The sequence below is a fragment of the Barbus barbus genome, assembly GCF_936440315.1.
Source record: "Barbus barbus genome assembly, chromosome: 5".
Classification (NCBI taxonomy): domain Eukaryota; kingdom Metazoa; phylum Chordata; class Actinopteri; order Cypriniformes; family Cyprinidae; genus Barbus; species Barbus barbus.
Window position 1 is genome coordinate 3,136,659 of NC_136733.1, and position 15,141 is coordinate 3,151,799.

Genomic DNA, 15,141 nt, shown 5'->3' on the forward strand with positions numbered 1-15,141 from the left:
ATATACTTAATATATGAACAATTTTTCTTAAATGTATACATGCATGTGTGTGTATTTATATACATAGGTCTAATAAATATACACATTATGTAAACACATATATATATATATATTATGTAAACAAACTTTTATTTTGGATGCGATTAATCGTTTGAAAGCACTAGATTTTATCTAACAATTATTACTTTTCTCACAATTGCGAGTTTATTTTGCAAAATTATGACTTTTCACAATTCAGAGTTTATAACTTGCAAAAAAAAAATTTGCGAGTTTTATTTTGCAATTCTTAGAAAAAGTGTCAGAATTATGAGATCAAAAGTCACTGTTTTAAAGCAGACTAATGTTGATCTGTTTTTCTGGATGAGTTCAAATATGAACTTCCCTTGGTGATTGTTAGTCACATTGCAAACACTCTCGCAACGGTTCCTTTTCTGGGAAAGAGCGTTTGGTTGTGATGTGTAAACACTGAGTGTTTGATGAATGGTGAAACGCTCCAACCTCAACACACACACACACAGACAGGCTTCATGGTGAAATGCACAAGTCCAAACTGTGACATTTGTATTTGTATGTGTTATGGTGAGAGAATGTGATCATCTTCCTTGTATAGCTTTATTCTGTGTTTTTGTACTGTGAATAACTGTGACTTTCAGACTCTGTTAACTTGAATTTATCAGGAGCATCACCTATTTGCAAGGCAGATATGGTCACATCCTATACAACACATAGCTGAATACTTTCTCACGGCTGAAATCTTATCTTGTCGTGAAGATACCACATACTGTGTTGTGATAAACAATATAGGGTTTGTGTTTGAGATGCCATACTGAGCAATTAAGTCTTTTTCTCAATTTCTCATTTGATACATTTATTATTTTAAGTAATGTTGTAAGGCAAGATAGATTAAGTAGAAAAAAATAATGTACATTATTTATTGAAAAGTAAAAATATGTGTATTTATATATTGTTTTCTCCTTAAATGTTATATTTATTTTTTTCTCCTGTAATATTATATTCTCTCTCTCTCTCATACAGTCATGGCCAAAAATATCGGCACTCAAAGAAGGCTGTGAAAATTAATCTGCATTGTTAATCCTTTTGATCTTTTATTTTAAAAAATCACAAAAATCGAACCTTTCATTGGATAATAAGAATTTAAAATGAGGGGAAATATCATTATGAAATAAATATTTTTCTCTAATACACATTGGCCACAATTAACGGCACCCTTTTATTCAATACTTTTTGAAACCTCCATTTGCCAGTTTAACAGCTCTAAATGTTCTCCTATAATGCCTGATGAGGTTAGAGAACACCTGACAAGAGATCAGAGACCATTCCTTCATCCAGAATCACTCCAGATCCTTCAGATTCCCAGCTCCATGAGTCATGACGGAGCTGCTTCTCTTCAGTTCACCTCACTCATTTTCTCATACTCATTGAAGTTCAAGTCGTGTCTGATAACTGAATATGCTGGAGTTTGTTTTTGGATGAGTTTTTTAATTTTTCTTGAAACCCTCCCGAACAACATGTGGTGATGTAGGGAATGTTTGACAATTTTGTTCCTAAACCTAATTTCCTAAAATGCTGTCGAAGGTTTTCTGACCCCGAGACTATTTTCTACTATTTTCTGTAATTCTCCAGCTGTGGTCCTTGGAGAGTCTTTAGCCACTCAAACTCTCCTTCTCACCGTGCATTAGGACGATATAGACACACGTCCTCTTCCAGGCAGATTCATAACATTTTCTGTTGATCGGAAATTCTTAATTATTGCCCTGATGGTGGAAATGGGAATGTTCACTGCTCTAGTTCTTTTCTTAAAGCCATCTTTTGCTGCACATCAGAAATATATTCTTTGGTTTTTCTCATTGTGATGGATGATTAAGGGAATTTGGGCTTTGTTTTCCCTCCTATTTATATTTCTGTGCAACAGGAAGCCATGGCTGGATAATTTCATGTTCATAATCACCCTGGAGTGCTCAAAATTGTGAATATAAATGGGAATATACTTCAGAGATATTTTACTCCTAAGAATTTCTAGGGGTGCCAATAATTGTGTCCAACGTGTATTTGAGAAAAACATTTATTTCATAATGAGACCCCCCCCCCCCATTTTAAATTCTTATTATCCAATGAAAGGTTAGATTTTTGTGAATTCTTTAAATAAAAGATCAAAAGGATTAACAATGCAGATTAATTTTCACAGCCGCCTTTGATCATATTTACCAAGAGTGCCGATATTTTTGGCTATGACTATATATATGAAGAGTTCATTTGCAAAAACAGATAACTCCGTTTTTAACTATTTTCAGCTAACTAGCACAATAAAACACAATAAAAACATAACGTAATAAAAAACTTGATTTTTGAACATTTTTTATTTATCTGTTTTTGCAAATAAACTCTTCGTATATGTTCTTAAATATTATAAATAAGCTCTTATTTATTTTTTCATGTTAAAGGTTTATATTTATTTTTAGGTTGTGTTGAACACATGCTGTATGGTTTGTGGCAATAGTATGCTCTGGTCTGTGCTAAATATAGTTGGAAGTGCCTTCTTTAGAGAACAAATATCCCCATTCCTGTTTTTTCCAGCTGACCAAGTGACTATTTTTCGATTAGTCATTTGACATTTAAACAAGTTAAAAGAAATGAAATGCATCTCATCAGCATACAGCACAACTGAAATGCAAATATTGGATATCTCTGTTAACCTAGTTAGATAAAGTTAGATAAATTTAGCACGCCTCTGACAAGTCCTGGTGTCAGGATAATTACTGGGCTACTCTGTAAACGCTTTCTATGCCCAGAATTGGCTTTGCATTTTCCCTGACTTTAATCTAAGTGATGCATCTGGCACGACGATCAGGGATGTTCTGCACGAGTCTAAACAGGCTGAAGAATCTGAGGAATTCCCAGCACACCTCTCTGCCCATCAGATAGAGAGACGGAGGGATGGGGAGGGTGAGAGAGAGAGAGAGAGCTCATGGGAGAATGGCTGGATGCAGGAATGTTAAGTAGAGACTTGCACACTTATTCTCCTGTTCCTTCTTTGTGCTTCTCTCATTGACAGTACAGTAACTCTCAGGTCACAAGACTGTATGCGTGATGCCGAACGCATCTTGTCTGATCTGTAGGATTAGGCTTTGAATCCCAGGCATATTGTGAGCAAGACTGGGTGGCATGTGCTTAACCACTTATAAGTTCTTTAAGTTATTTCCTTGGATCCCATTGGTTGCAGGCGGAGTTTGGGCTTGAGCTCTTGTTTTCTCAGGAACAATAACTACTTCACATGCTCTTAGGCTTCCCGTCTAATGAGTGTTTTATTTTATTGTTCATTCTATTTAGATTTTTTTTTTTTTGTATTTTGTATTTTTACATATTTCATTTTCTATTTTTTGTTTATAAAATTTATTTTATATTTATTTTATTACATTTTTATTTTTTTTATTTAATTTTAATTAAATTACATTTTTATTTTTATTTCCTTTTATATATTTTGTTTTATTTTTATTTTGTACTTTTTAATTATTTTATTGTTATTTTATTTTGTCAGTAATCTTTTTCTTTTTATATGTATTTTTGTACTTTTTATTTTTTACTTTTATTTTGTTTTATTTTATGACAGAAAATGAGAAATGTGAAAGTGAGAAAATAAAGAAAATGTTTGTCTCCTTTAACCAAAATTGCTTAAGAATTCCTTTTTAGGAGTCAAAATCACAATCACAGGGGCCAGTAACACCGTAGTCATATTTTTAGATAAGTCAGAAGAGCTGTGTTGTCGTCTGACAATGTTCAGGATGGATCATTTGTTCTTCGGCTCAGAGTCACTGTCCGTCTGTGTGTGTGTTCAGTTCCTCCGTATGACCACATATGACTTCACGTGTCATCAGCTGCATTGCTTCATCATTGGTTTATGGTTAATTTCAAGATCTTTTGACCACAAGTAACACAAATGTAGCCTGCAGCAGATTCTTCTCATGAGAAGGCTATCATTTTAGATGAAATGTGACGTATACTGTAACTCTCAGGTCATTAATGAGATGGTCCGCTAGTATAAATAGCAGTTTGATAATGATACTGGACTGTCGCTCTCTCTCTCTGTCTGTGTGTTTGACTCAGTGCTGGTAATTGGTCCCACATGGCGTCTCTCTGACAGAATCATAATTAAAAAACACACAGCCTTAAATATAGAGGAGCCAGAGGACATGATCTCCACCGAGGAACAGCACTTTTCATGTCTTTCACTCTCTTTATGCAGCTTTTAAGTAATTAACAGGCCAATAGGGATGTAACGATTAACCGCGAGCCGGTTAAAAAAATGATTTAGATATGTGACGATTCAAATAGGTTGAGATGCTAAACAAACGCGATTCAATTAGGGCGTAGGAGTTTATATGAATGTATGTCTGAGGGGAACTTACTGTCTTTAGATGGTATTTTTTCTTTTCATCTTGCCTCTGTATAATGCATAATGAAGTTCATAAGTGCAGCGCTCAGTGTTGCCAACTTCTTTCAATGGAAAGTAGCTAAAGCCAGTTTGAAAAGTGGCTAAATGTCGCTACTTAGCATATTCATGACGTCATCACGTCATATTGCCTTTTACATATGTTTGTGTCTCTGTGCTCACATACTGTATTTTAATGCAGCCAAATTCTCAATAAAACTGTTTTCATTTATATATTGTACTGTTTCTGTTGTCAGACAACAGAATAAATATGAAATAGTGACAAACGCTTTGACTAACCAGCTCTCCCTTCCAAAACTTTAATGTGCACAAAAATCCTGATTTATAATTGAGTCGTCATCTGATGATATCAAATAATACACACAAGATAAGACCAGACAAAGACAATTCCTGTGCTGTGATTTCGGCTATATTTGCTTGTAAATTTAGAGAAGCAACATATCTATTTTAACTGAACGCGCTGCTCCTCTCAGCCCCTCGCTGAACAGAGCAGATGCAGAGAAAGAGGTGCGTGCGCGCTGACCTCGCACAGTTGCGGCAATAATTCTGACCATATATATGTAATAAATATATATATATGTATATATGTGTGTGTGTGTATATATACACACACACACACACACACACACACACACACACACACACACAGTGGTGTGAAAAATTGTTGGCCCCCTTCCTGAGTTTTATTTTTTTTGCATGTTTGTCACACTTTAATGTTTCAGATTCAAACTTTAAATTTTTTAAATTTAAATATTAATCAAAGATAACACAAGTAAACACAACATGCAGTTTTTAAATGAAGGGTTTTTTTTATGAAGGGAAAACAAAATCCAAACCCACATGGCCCTGTGTGAAAAAGTGTTTTGTTAAAACATAACTGTGGTTTATCACACCTGAGTTCAGTTTCTCTAGCCACACCCAGGCCTGATTACTGCCACACCTGTTCGCAATCAAGAAATCACTTAAATAGGACCTGCCTGACAAAGTGAAGTAGACCAAACGATCCTCAAAAGCTACACATCATGTTGAGATCCAAAGAAATTCAGGAACAAATGAGAAAGAAAGTAATTGAGATCTATCAGTCTGGAAAAGGTTATAAAGCCATTTCTAAAGCTTTGGGACTCCAGCGAACCACAGTGAGAGCCATTATCCACAAATGGAGAAAACATGGAACAGTGGTGAACCTTCACAGGAGTGGCCGGCTGACCAAAATTACCCCAAGAGCGCAGCGACGACTCATCCAAGAGGTCACAAAAGACCCCACAACAACATCTAAAGAACTGCAGGCCTCACTTGCCTCAGTTAAGGTCAGTGTTCATGACTCCACCATAAGAAAGAGACTGGGCATAAATGGCCTGCATGGCAGAGATCCAAGACGAAAACCACTACTGAGCAAAAAGAACATAAAGGCTCGTCTCAGTTTTGCCAGAAAACATCTTGATGATCCCCAAGACTTTTGGGAAAACACTCTGTGGACTGACGAGACAAAAGTTGAACTTTTTGGAAGGTGCGTGTCCCATTACATCTGGCGTAAAAGTAACACAAACGCTTGATTGCAGTTGTTGCTGCTAAGGGTGGCCCAACCAGTTATTAGGTTTAGGGGGCAAGCACTTTTTCACACAGGGCCATGTGGGTTTGGATTTTGTTTTCCCTTCATAATAAAAAAACTTTATTCAAAATCTGCATGTTGTGTTTACTTGTGTTATCATTGATTAATATTTAAATTAGTTTGATCTGAACATTAAAGTGACACGACACATGCAAAAAAAATAAAAAATCAGGAAGGGGGCCAACACTTTTTCACACCACTGTGTGTGTTTTTGTGTGTGCGCGTACACATAATTATGGTATTAATTATAATAATTATTATTATTATATAATATAAAGTGTTTATACATTTATAGATTTAGTTGCTAATTATATGTAAATAATTATTATATACATAATTAGCTGTATGAACCACCATTCTACCGTAATTAAGTGTACCTCTTCTGATAATTGCTCCAGTAATCAATTAAATTGTTAATCAATAAATTATATATATTATATAAATATAATATTTATTATTGATATAATTTAATAATAATATAAAATAAAAATATATAAATATGCTTGCTTATACATATAAATACAAGTAAAATCTATTTGTATATAAAATAAAATTTGTATATAAAATTTGTAATTATTTGAATTAATTTTTATATATATATATATATATATATATATATATATATATATATATAAGTAATTAAATTAACGTCTTATGTCAGTGTAATGCATTGATTGTGAATAGAAGCATCAGGTTTTTTATAAGCAGATTTGACATTCTGCTTCATGTCTGTTTTGTGTGGTTCATCCCTGTCAGTCACTTTTTTGCCTCACTACGTTTGCTCTGTTGTGATGGAAAAACAGATTGTGTCATTTCCTTACTGTGTAATCGTGATACTCTCCCTAATTCTTGCAGGGTTGACATCTGTGTCGCATGTTGAGAACAGAACGCTGGAGAATTCAGGGTTATTAATGCTTTACTCCCTCGGATCGCTCAGGTTTTACAGCGTGGGATGTATTTCATCGGTTCTCTGTGGCAGGTTTAGGACCGGAGGCTCTAATTTTAGCACGGGGGTCTTGGGTCTCCCTCCTTGGCTCGACCACCCCTGCTCTCAAATCTCTGAAGGTCAGGACTTCAGAGTTGAGAACTCTATATTTCACTTTCATAAATGACCAACATCAGACTCTTTAGGTTTGATCTGTCTGTGCAGATTGAGTTTCCTGCAGTTAAGACTGGAGTGAGTTGTCAGTCATTTTTAAGGCCTGTTTCTCAACTGTTTTATCTCTTTGGGTGCATAAGGTGTTTAATGCACTTCTACTCATTGACCAGAAGGGGACACACAAGTATACATGTGAATGGAGATGGATGGATTATGAAATAGGCAATGATAACGAGCCCTTAAGGCAAAGACATAGCAGTTCTTGGCACCCTAGACTCCTATTTCCAGCTTTGTTTATTCCTGCTCAGATTTAATGACCTGTGGCGTAGAAATGTGGTGGACTGTGAAATGGTGTGTTATAAAATAGTTCCGGTTTCTATTATTCAGCATTTTTTGCAATGCATAGTCACTGTTTTCCTCCAATAATCCCTGTCCATTCAGTGTTTCTTTCTCTTCTTACCACTGTTTGAATGTTTTAAACATGTTCACGGTTTATAGATGTTAGTTCCAGAGGAAGTTGTCAGGGTGAAGTTATGCTGCAGTTATATTTGTATTGGCAGTGCATTTCAGTGTAACTTGCCAAAATATATGTTACTCAAAGCAAGTTTATCAAATGAAACAAACTCTCTAGGATGTGGTCTGTTTTTTAGATTAGGAATGATAGAAAATCGTATTATGGTGTTAATTGTTTGTAATCATGATGACATTTTTAATGTAATTTCATGCCTTTTCAGTTGCATCGAAATTGAGATTGAGAAAAATCTTATTTCAAAATATGAGTTATTTTATGTCATTGTAACAATATACATTACATAGTTAGTTTTGGTGTTTTATTTTATCGTCATTATGAAAAATAATAACAAAGATTGAAATAACAAACTAGGCCTATGTAATGTACAGTATTAGAAAGACACATATGAAGAAAGATACAAATAAACAATGCTTTCATTTTTTTTTTTTTTTTTTGGTAAAAAATTATCCAAAATCAATATTTGAGCAAGTACATAACCAGCCAGTGCTCAAAACTATCACCCTACTTTAGGCCGATTCACAACGGTTAGTTTATAATAATGTTTTCTAATTTGAGAGGTACGGGCAGGTTTTCTCGCGAAATTCGATCATGGCACTGCATCATTACGTCACGTCTGTAAACATAAAGTTGTCCTGGCTACTAGGCTATATCGCATGTGAGGATCCTGCAGCTGACGGATCGTTTAAAGCCTTTTACAGCAGCTGGAATAATTAAATGTATCATTTTGATGGCGGATTGTAATCCAGAAAGGATTGTGTGTTTATGAAACGCATGTTAATTAAATTAAATTATATTCCCGTTTTATATGTGCTTCTGAGTACAGATAGCCTGGGATTACACAAGTTTTGTATTTTAAAGAAAACCAGTTCGAAGGGAGCATAATTTGCTTTTTGGGTTAAAAAATTTTTAATATGAAAATCGATGGCATGACAATTAGATTAGACTGTACAGAAATTGAAATCTATACGCTAACACACACAATACTCAGTAACGCAATGCTGATGTTGTTAACATTAATAATTTGAGAATAAAGTATAACAATAATAATAATTTGCACGGTTTGTGATATGAGCTAACTGATCTTTAGATTTAATCACCATTGGTCGAGCGATTTAATGTAATGCTTTTTTCTCAGTTGGTCAGAACAAACGTAGCAGACTTGTTACTAACTTGTTCAGATGACAATAGCCAGGTGAAAATTCTTATTTGGGTCATATATTCCAAGACGTAGGCTAGAATCTGTGATTGCGAAGTACAGTAAACATCCACACCGGTGCGGTGACTGACAGCCACACATACTACTCAAAACATTAGATTCATCCGCGCTGGAGCCGTGCCGGTGTACATCCCACGCAAGGAAGATAATTCCGCAAGCAGCTGCAATTCCAGGTTTTCAAACAGAGATGGTGACAAAGAGGCTAAACTTACGGACTGCAGCTTTAACGGTAGCAATGAAGAAATACTACAGAAATGTTTCTTAATCGCTATGACACTTTTAAGTAGTACTGCACTGTATGTGTGGATATACATACTGTAATAGAGCAAAATGTCATCAAGTTGTTTGGTTAACAAGTTTGCTTAGCAGTAGCATAGAGCTAACTGGTTAAAGGAGTCATAAAATGCTTTTTTATCTTTATATGATATTTCTGGAGGTTAGCTTATGAAGTTTTTTTGCATCAAAAAGTTTACATATTTATAAAAATGATAATTTTCCATCCTTATTTTGACTTTGTCACAAACGCGTCATTTCAAGCCAAGGGACATTGCATCTTTTTCTCTACAGCATGTGACGTGTTTCGATGCTCGAGATGGTAATAGAGCCGTAAATGTTTGAGCCTGAGTCAGACTAAAATGAACCAATGCAAACACAAGCATTGCCATTGAGGACAAAATACTTAGTTTGACAAAATACAAAAAATACAGTTTATAAAAACTGACTTCGTTAAGAATAATTTTTTTCAAAATCAGATGATCAGAAGGATCAGTACATTTTAAGCTGTGTGTCCAACAAAGCATTTTTTACCTATACTACCATATTTTTTCAGTTGTTTTGAATAGTAGCAATGCATTTTTTAAAACAGCAGCATTTTGATGAGGTGTGAGCATTTATTTGACACTGAGTGCTGTGTGTTCGGCACTTTTTTGGCGCCAATAGTTGAAGAATGTCCAACTTTGGATAAAACGCAGAGCTCATCACTGTCACTTTTTGGTCAGCTAACCAATCACAGTGGAGGAGGGGCGGGACTAGTACCACACCGACCAACCGTCACACCCTGCTTGTACTACGACTGACTAGTGAAGTTAATATTGCTTGTCTCCAAATATTGATTTCCTTAGCAGATGGAATTCCCGAACTACCACAATATTATGAAAAATGATGTTTGGAGAAACATTTAATTCGCTATGCATATGCCATATTACTTCAGCAGATATTCCATATCACATCAACCATATCAAAGCATCTCAACTGAAAAGAAGCACTCTCAAGCTAGGTGTTTTCTGCAGATTAACACAACCACATTCTCATATTTTAGTGGTTGGAAGCATAGTTATCCAAGCCAGAAGCGATTTCTTTTTGTAAAAGTAATGACAATAGGTTGAAAGTTGCATTTTTAGACTTTGAAGTGTTGCTAATATAAGAGATTTAGGCAACATTTAGAGACCATATTCATGATTTTGATCCATTCAATTTATTTCTTACATTTTCTTTACTTGGTCTTAAAATGTACCTTTTTATAAAACCTGCAGAAACCCTGTATAGGGTTTCATGATGACTGGCCCCGATTGACCTGATGTGTACAGATGATAACTGATTTTAAGTGGACTGTCCCTCTTTTGAAGCTGAGCAGAGATCGTCTGAGTTTTCAGTGATAAACGGTGTTTAAATAAGTGGCGTCCTGTATAGTCTTTCAAAGGAATAACGGTCCTCTGCTCGCTCTTGCAGGATTTTCGGAATAACTTTCTTCCTAGATAATGTCTGGGAATGTTTAACCCCGTAGTGTTTTTTTGTAGACCCTAAAAACGTGGTCATATATGGGTTTGCATAGTGTCTATAGCTTATGTAAGCAAATCCCCCCCGAGAGAAAGCGTTATCTAGCGAGCTGCCGGCTGTATACATAATCGAGCCCAGTGGAATGTTTTGAATGCTCTGGAAGGAGAACGACCCTTCCTTTCCTCATCCCACTCCAGACTTTTCCGGATCCTGTGCTGGATTCCTTCGGGTGCGGTTCCTTTTTTGTTCCTCGATGGACGGAGAGACTTCATCAGCATTAGCTGTTGAGGAGATTGACAAGGATTTTGGGGAATTCGACATGCAGTATTTCACACCAGAAATGGGACGGGCCCAAGAGCCGATGCCTGATACTGATATGTCAGCTTCACCAGAGAAGACGTCACCAGATTCAACCGATTTCGTACCTCTTTCAGCTTCGGTAGAAGGTGCTGTGGAAGATATGTTAGATATGCAGGCGATTTCTGAATCCGTTTTGGTTTCAGCTTTAGAAATGGATTCAGTCGCTCCACCCGTACAAGTGTCCTCATTAACATCCGTTCCTGACCCACATTCAGCCCCAGATTCAGCTCCGTCTGAGGCGTCAGACACACATGCCGCTCTGGGAGCTGAAAAAGCACATGCTGGAGAGTCATTGACAGGTCCTGTCCTTCAGTCGACCGGCACGACTGATTCAGATGGGACATACATGATCCCCGATCCAGTGTGGGTGATGGGGGGAGGTAGGTTTGGCTCTTATTGTCTTGTGACTGTGAGTTAGGTTAATGTGTGTATTTATTTCCCAAAATCTCTGTTAGCACACACATGTTTGCAGATATGGCTGATTGGTCTGTGCGTTTTCATTTGGACACTGTCATTTTTGAGTTTTTGCTCCTTTGTGATGAGGATGGACATGAGTACCCGAGTACTCAGCTCAACTGTTTGTTTGAATTGTCTGTTACTTCTGTTTAAATTTTTGCTTAGTTTATTAGTGGCATGGTCATATCTACAGTTGATCGAAAAAAGGAAGAACATATGCAGTTATGCTTCCATTTTCTAGTTATAGTTTTTGTTACTTGTATACAGCAGTAGCCTAACTTGTGGCCTAATTGACAAAGACAAAGGTGTTTTGTGGCTTTTATTCTTTAGAATTGGCTTATGTTTATCAGAAAATAATACCAGAGTTCCCACGGTCATAAAAACTTGGAAAAATTGGGGCATTTAAGAATTTTGATTTCCAACCATGCATGATTTTGTTTGTGACTAGAAATTGTTGTTTTTAGTGTTATCCAGTGATACAGCCTTTTTTGTCAAATGATTTGATATGATGCCGGATGCTTAAAAGAATAGTTCACCCAAAAATTAAAACTGCATTAATTTATTCACTGTCAAGTTGTTCCAAGTATGTATTTCTTCTGCTGAACGCATATTGTGAAGAATGTATGTAACCAAACAGTTTTTGGTCCCCATTGAATTCCATAGTATTTTTTTTCTCATGCAATGGAAGATGCAATGTTTGGTAAAATATCCTATTTTAGAAGAAGAAAGAAGCTGGTTTAGAACAACTTGAGGGTGAGTAAATGATGACAGTATTTAGATTTTTGGGTGAACTATCCGGGTTTTTTTATGTCAAATATCAATGTAATGGATGTAGATAGAGCAATAGCAGAGAGGACGAGCAAGAGAGAAATATGAGTTAATGTTTCCTTTGCCACTCCCTCATCAGGCCGAGACGAGTGCTGAACAAACAGTCAAGATATGATCAGATTCAAGTCTCAAAGTCTTGCAGTCCTTGCTGTTGTAAATAATATTCACAGTCATATAGCAAGTTAATCTGTTTGTCTAATGGTAGCAGAGTCTTTCTCTGGCTTGACCAGATTAGTGACCTGTACACAGCTGCAGCAGGTTATATACCGCAGCATTTTTAGTATCTGGTATGTGGAGGGGAAGTTAAAGTTAGCACCTGTCGAAAAAAAGCCGCCCGCCCTCCCCTCAGACGACTCCACAGTCACTGCTACTGAACGCAGAAGAGTTTACGATACTTGTCCTGTCTCCATTTTCCCTTTCCTCTCTCTTCTCCTCTTCTCTTCTGTATAGAGATCATTCTGTCTCTCTTTGATATTCCATCCTTATCCTATCTGTTTTTTCCACTCCTTGTCGTAGCTCCTCCTGTCTGAGATAAAGTGCGAAGGTAAAGACCCAGAGCTGAGCAGGGCGTTTCTGTCTGTCCCGCTCACAGTGTAAGTAACAAGCTTCACTCCGTTCATGTTATTTGCCTTTAACTGGTTGTTTCTTCTTTGAGATTGTGGCTTTCATGTGTTTGTGGCCTGTAATCGTGATTTTGGGGATCTGCTGAAGTTGATATTGTGATTTAACGATGTGTTGTGTGTTTGTGGACTGAACAAAGTTTACCTGCTCACACAAGTTGCTTGTTGAGTTTGATGATTTTGTTGCACTCGTCTTGTGTGAGTTTGGATTGTATACCATGTATGGTAGAAGATAAACCTAACGCCTAACGTCTAGATTATCATTATCTCTACACCGGACGTGATTGGTGTGTCAAAGCATCAAAAACTACAATCAGATCAAATCATAAACACTGACAACCAATGCTTCTTGTGACAAACACCTCATTTATATTACTTAAATGCTGCATGGAAACTCTAGCTACTTTATTTTTCAAAATGAAAAAATATGTTTTATATAATTTTAATTATATATAAATGAATTGCCCTTATTCTTGTTATATATTTATAAACCAATTTGTTCTGAATTTTGTATATTAATTACTCATTATTTCAGTCAATTAATTTTCTCAGAATTTATTTTTATAAATCAATTTTATCACAATTTTGTGTTATGTATTTTCAAATAATATGCTCTGAATATCGGCCCTTATTTATGCATTGATTTACTCTGGATTTTATCAGATAAATATTTATTAATTTATTTGCTCTGAATTTTGTGTTATGTATTTTTTAAATAATATGAATCTGAATATTATGTTATATTTATGAATAATTATATGAAAGGATTTGTATGATAAATGTATGGATTTATTTGCTCTGAATTTTGTGTGTTATTATATTAATGAATGAATTTTCTCTGGATTTGGGTTGAAGTTTATGCATTTTATATTAATGGATTAATTTATAGGCCTAAATTGCTCTGAATTTTGTTAACTATGAATTAATATTCTCTGCATTGTTTTTATCCTCGGGTCATGTTTCTTGCTCACTGATTTAAATATTTTTTTTATTCTAAACATGCACACATTGTTTAAAATTATTTTGCTTTTCTGCAATAACCCATACAAAGTACTTTTTTATACCGATGATGCAACTGAGATCTAAAGGTGCTTTATATTTGAAGTAATTGCTAAATGAAGGACTTTTAAACCAGAGATGTGTTGGCAGTCACTTAAGAGCATGTTTTATAAGCTTTCCTAGCAGTGTGTGGATTGTGTAAGTGCTTTCTGTTATATTCCTGCGCTTATGGCTTTTGAATATTGATTTTATATGTGCATAAAGAGGTGTGTCCGTTTATGCACATGCATTTTGCGCTTTACTTCCTGCTGAATCTATCCCTGTAGGCATGCTGTTTCAGAGCAGTCTTTACATGTGAGGTAGTCGCTCTCACCACACCCCGTATGAGTGAAGCCTGCAGTGATTTCACCATCCTGATCATGTGATTCATAATCATCCCTCTGATCCAGCCGAGAGAGGCGAATTTTGAACAGACTTGACAGTCACGTTGAAACAGGGTTTATTCAGCAACAACCCATTTGATTTCTGATAGATTTATAGTATTTGTGCACAAAACCTCCCCAGGGAACGCAAATCTGAAGCAAACATCTTAATACTGAGGTTATGGATTTGAACAGACGTGTTGAACAGACGTGTATGAAGAGCTTCAGAACTGTATGCATTTGGTACAGGTTTAAGCTCTCTTATTGGAGCTATATTATTCCACAAATAGAAATTTTGTGAACTGTCAAAGAAAATTTAGAATTTTCAAATATTTTCGAATACATTTTTAAGTCACCCTGAATTCATTTTAGTCTTTATCTAAAGCGAACTTTAAAAACTATATGTTTTTAAATCACTCTCTTTTTTTACTATTTCAAGTTATCATGAGAAGCCACAGAAGCCAGCGTGGTGTTAAAAAACCAACCAACCCTGAGAATCAAACCAATATTTCAATTCTGTTTTTTACAGATGCTCTTCTCGCGGATTTGGAGTCCACAACCTCCCACATTTCCAAACAAGCTGTTTTTCTGCCAGAAGAGACGCCATATTCCTACCCCACAGGAAGTGACTCATATCAGGATGTGTCCACCCCGCCTCGAGTAACCTCTCCTCCTGCTCAAACACTTAATGGATCTTGGGTAGAAAATCCAGAATCGAAGCACTCATCAACCCAGGTAAAAGACACCATTACTTCC

At 35.9% G+C, this 15,141-nt stretch overlaps 1 protein-coding gene across 3 annotated transcripts in view; it reads left to right on the top strand.

Moving 5' to 3' along the window:
- Window positions 1–15,141, top strand: part of pxna (paxillin a) — a 37,709-nt gene that overhangs the window by 4,668 nt on the left and 17,900 nt on the right. Inside the window, exons 2-3 of one of the 3 annotated variants that reach the window (XM_079416020.1) lie at window positions 12,861–12,937; window positions 14,915–15,120. Coding sequence is in view for 2 of the 3 variants with exons in the window: in XM_079416018.1 (XP_079272144.1) it covers window positions 10,852–11,440; window positions 14,915–15,120 (795 nt within the window). In the remaining variant the exon portion in view is untranslated. Of the gene's footprint in view, window positions 1–10,836; window positions 11,441–12,860; window positions 12,938–14,914; window positions 15,121–15,141 lie in introns of those variants that run through there. The other 2 variants (XM_079416018.1, XM_079416019.1) reach the window with 2 other exon arrangements.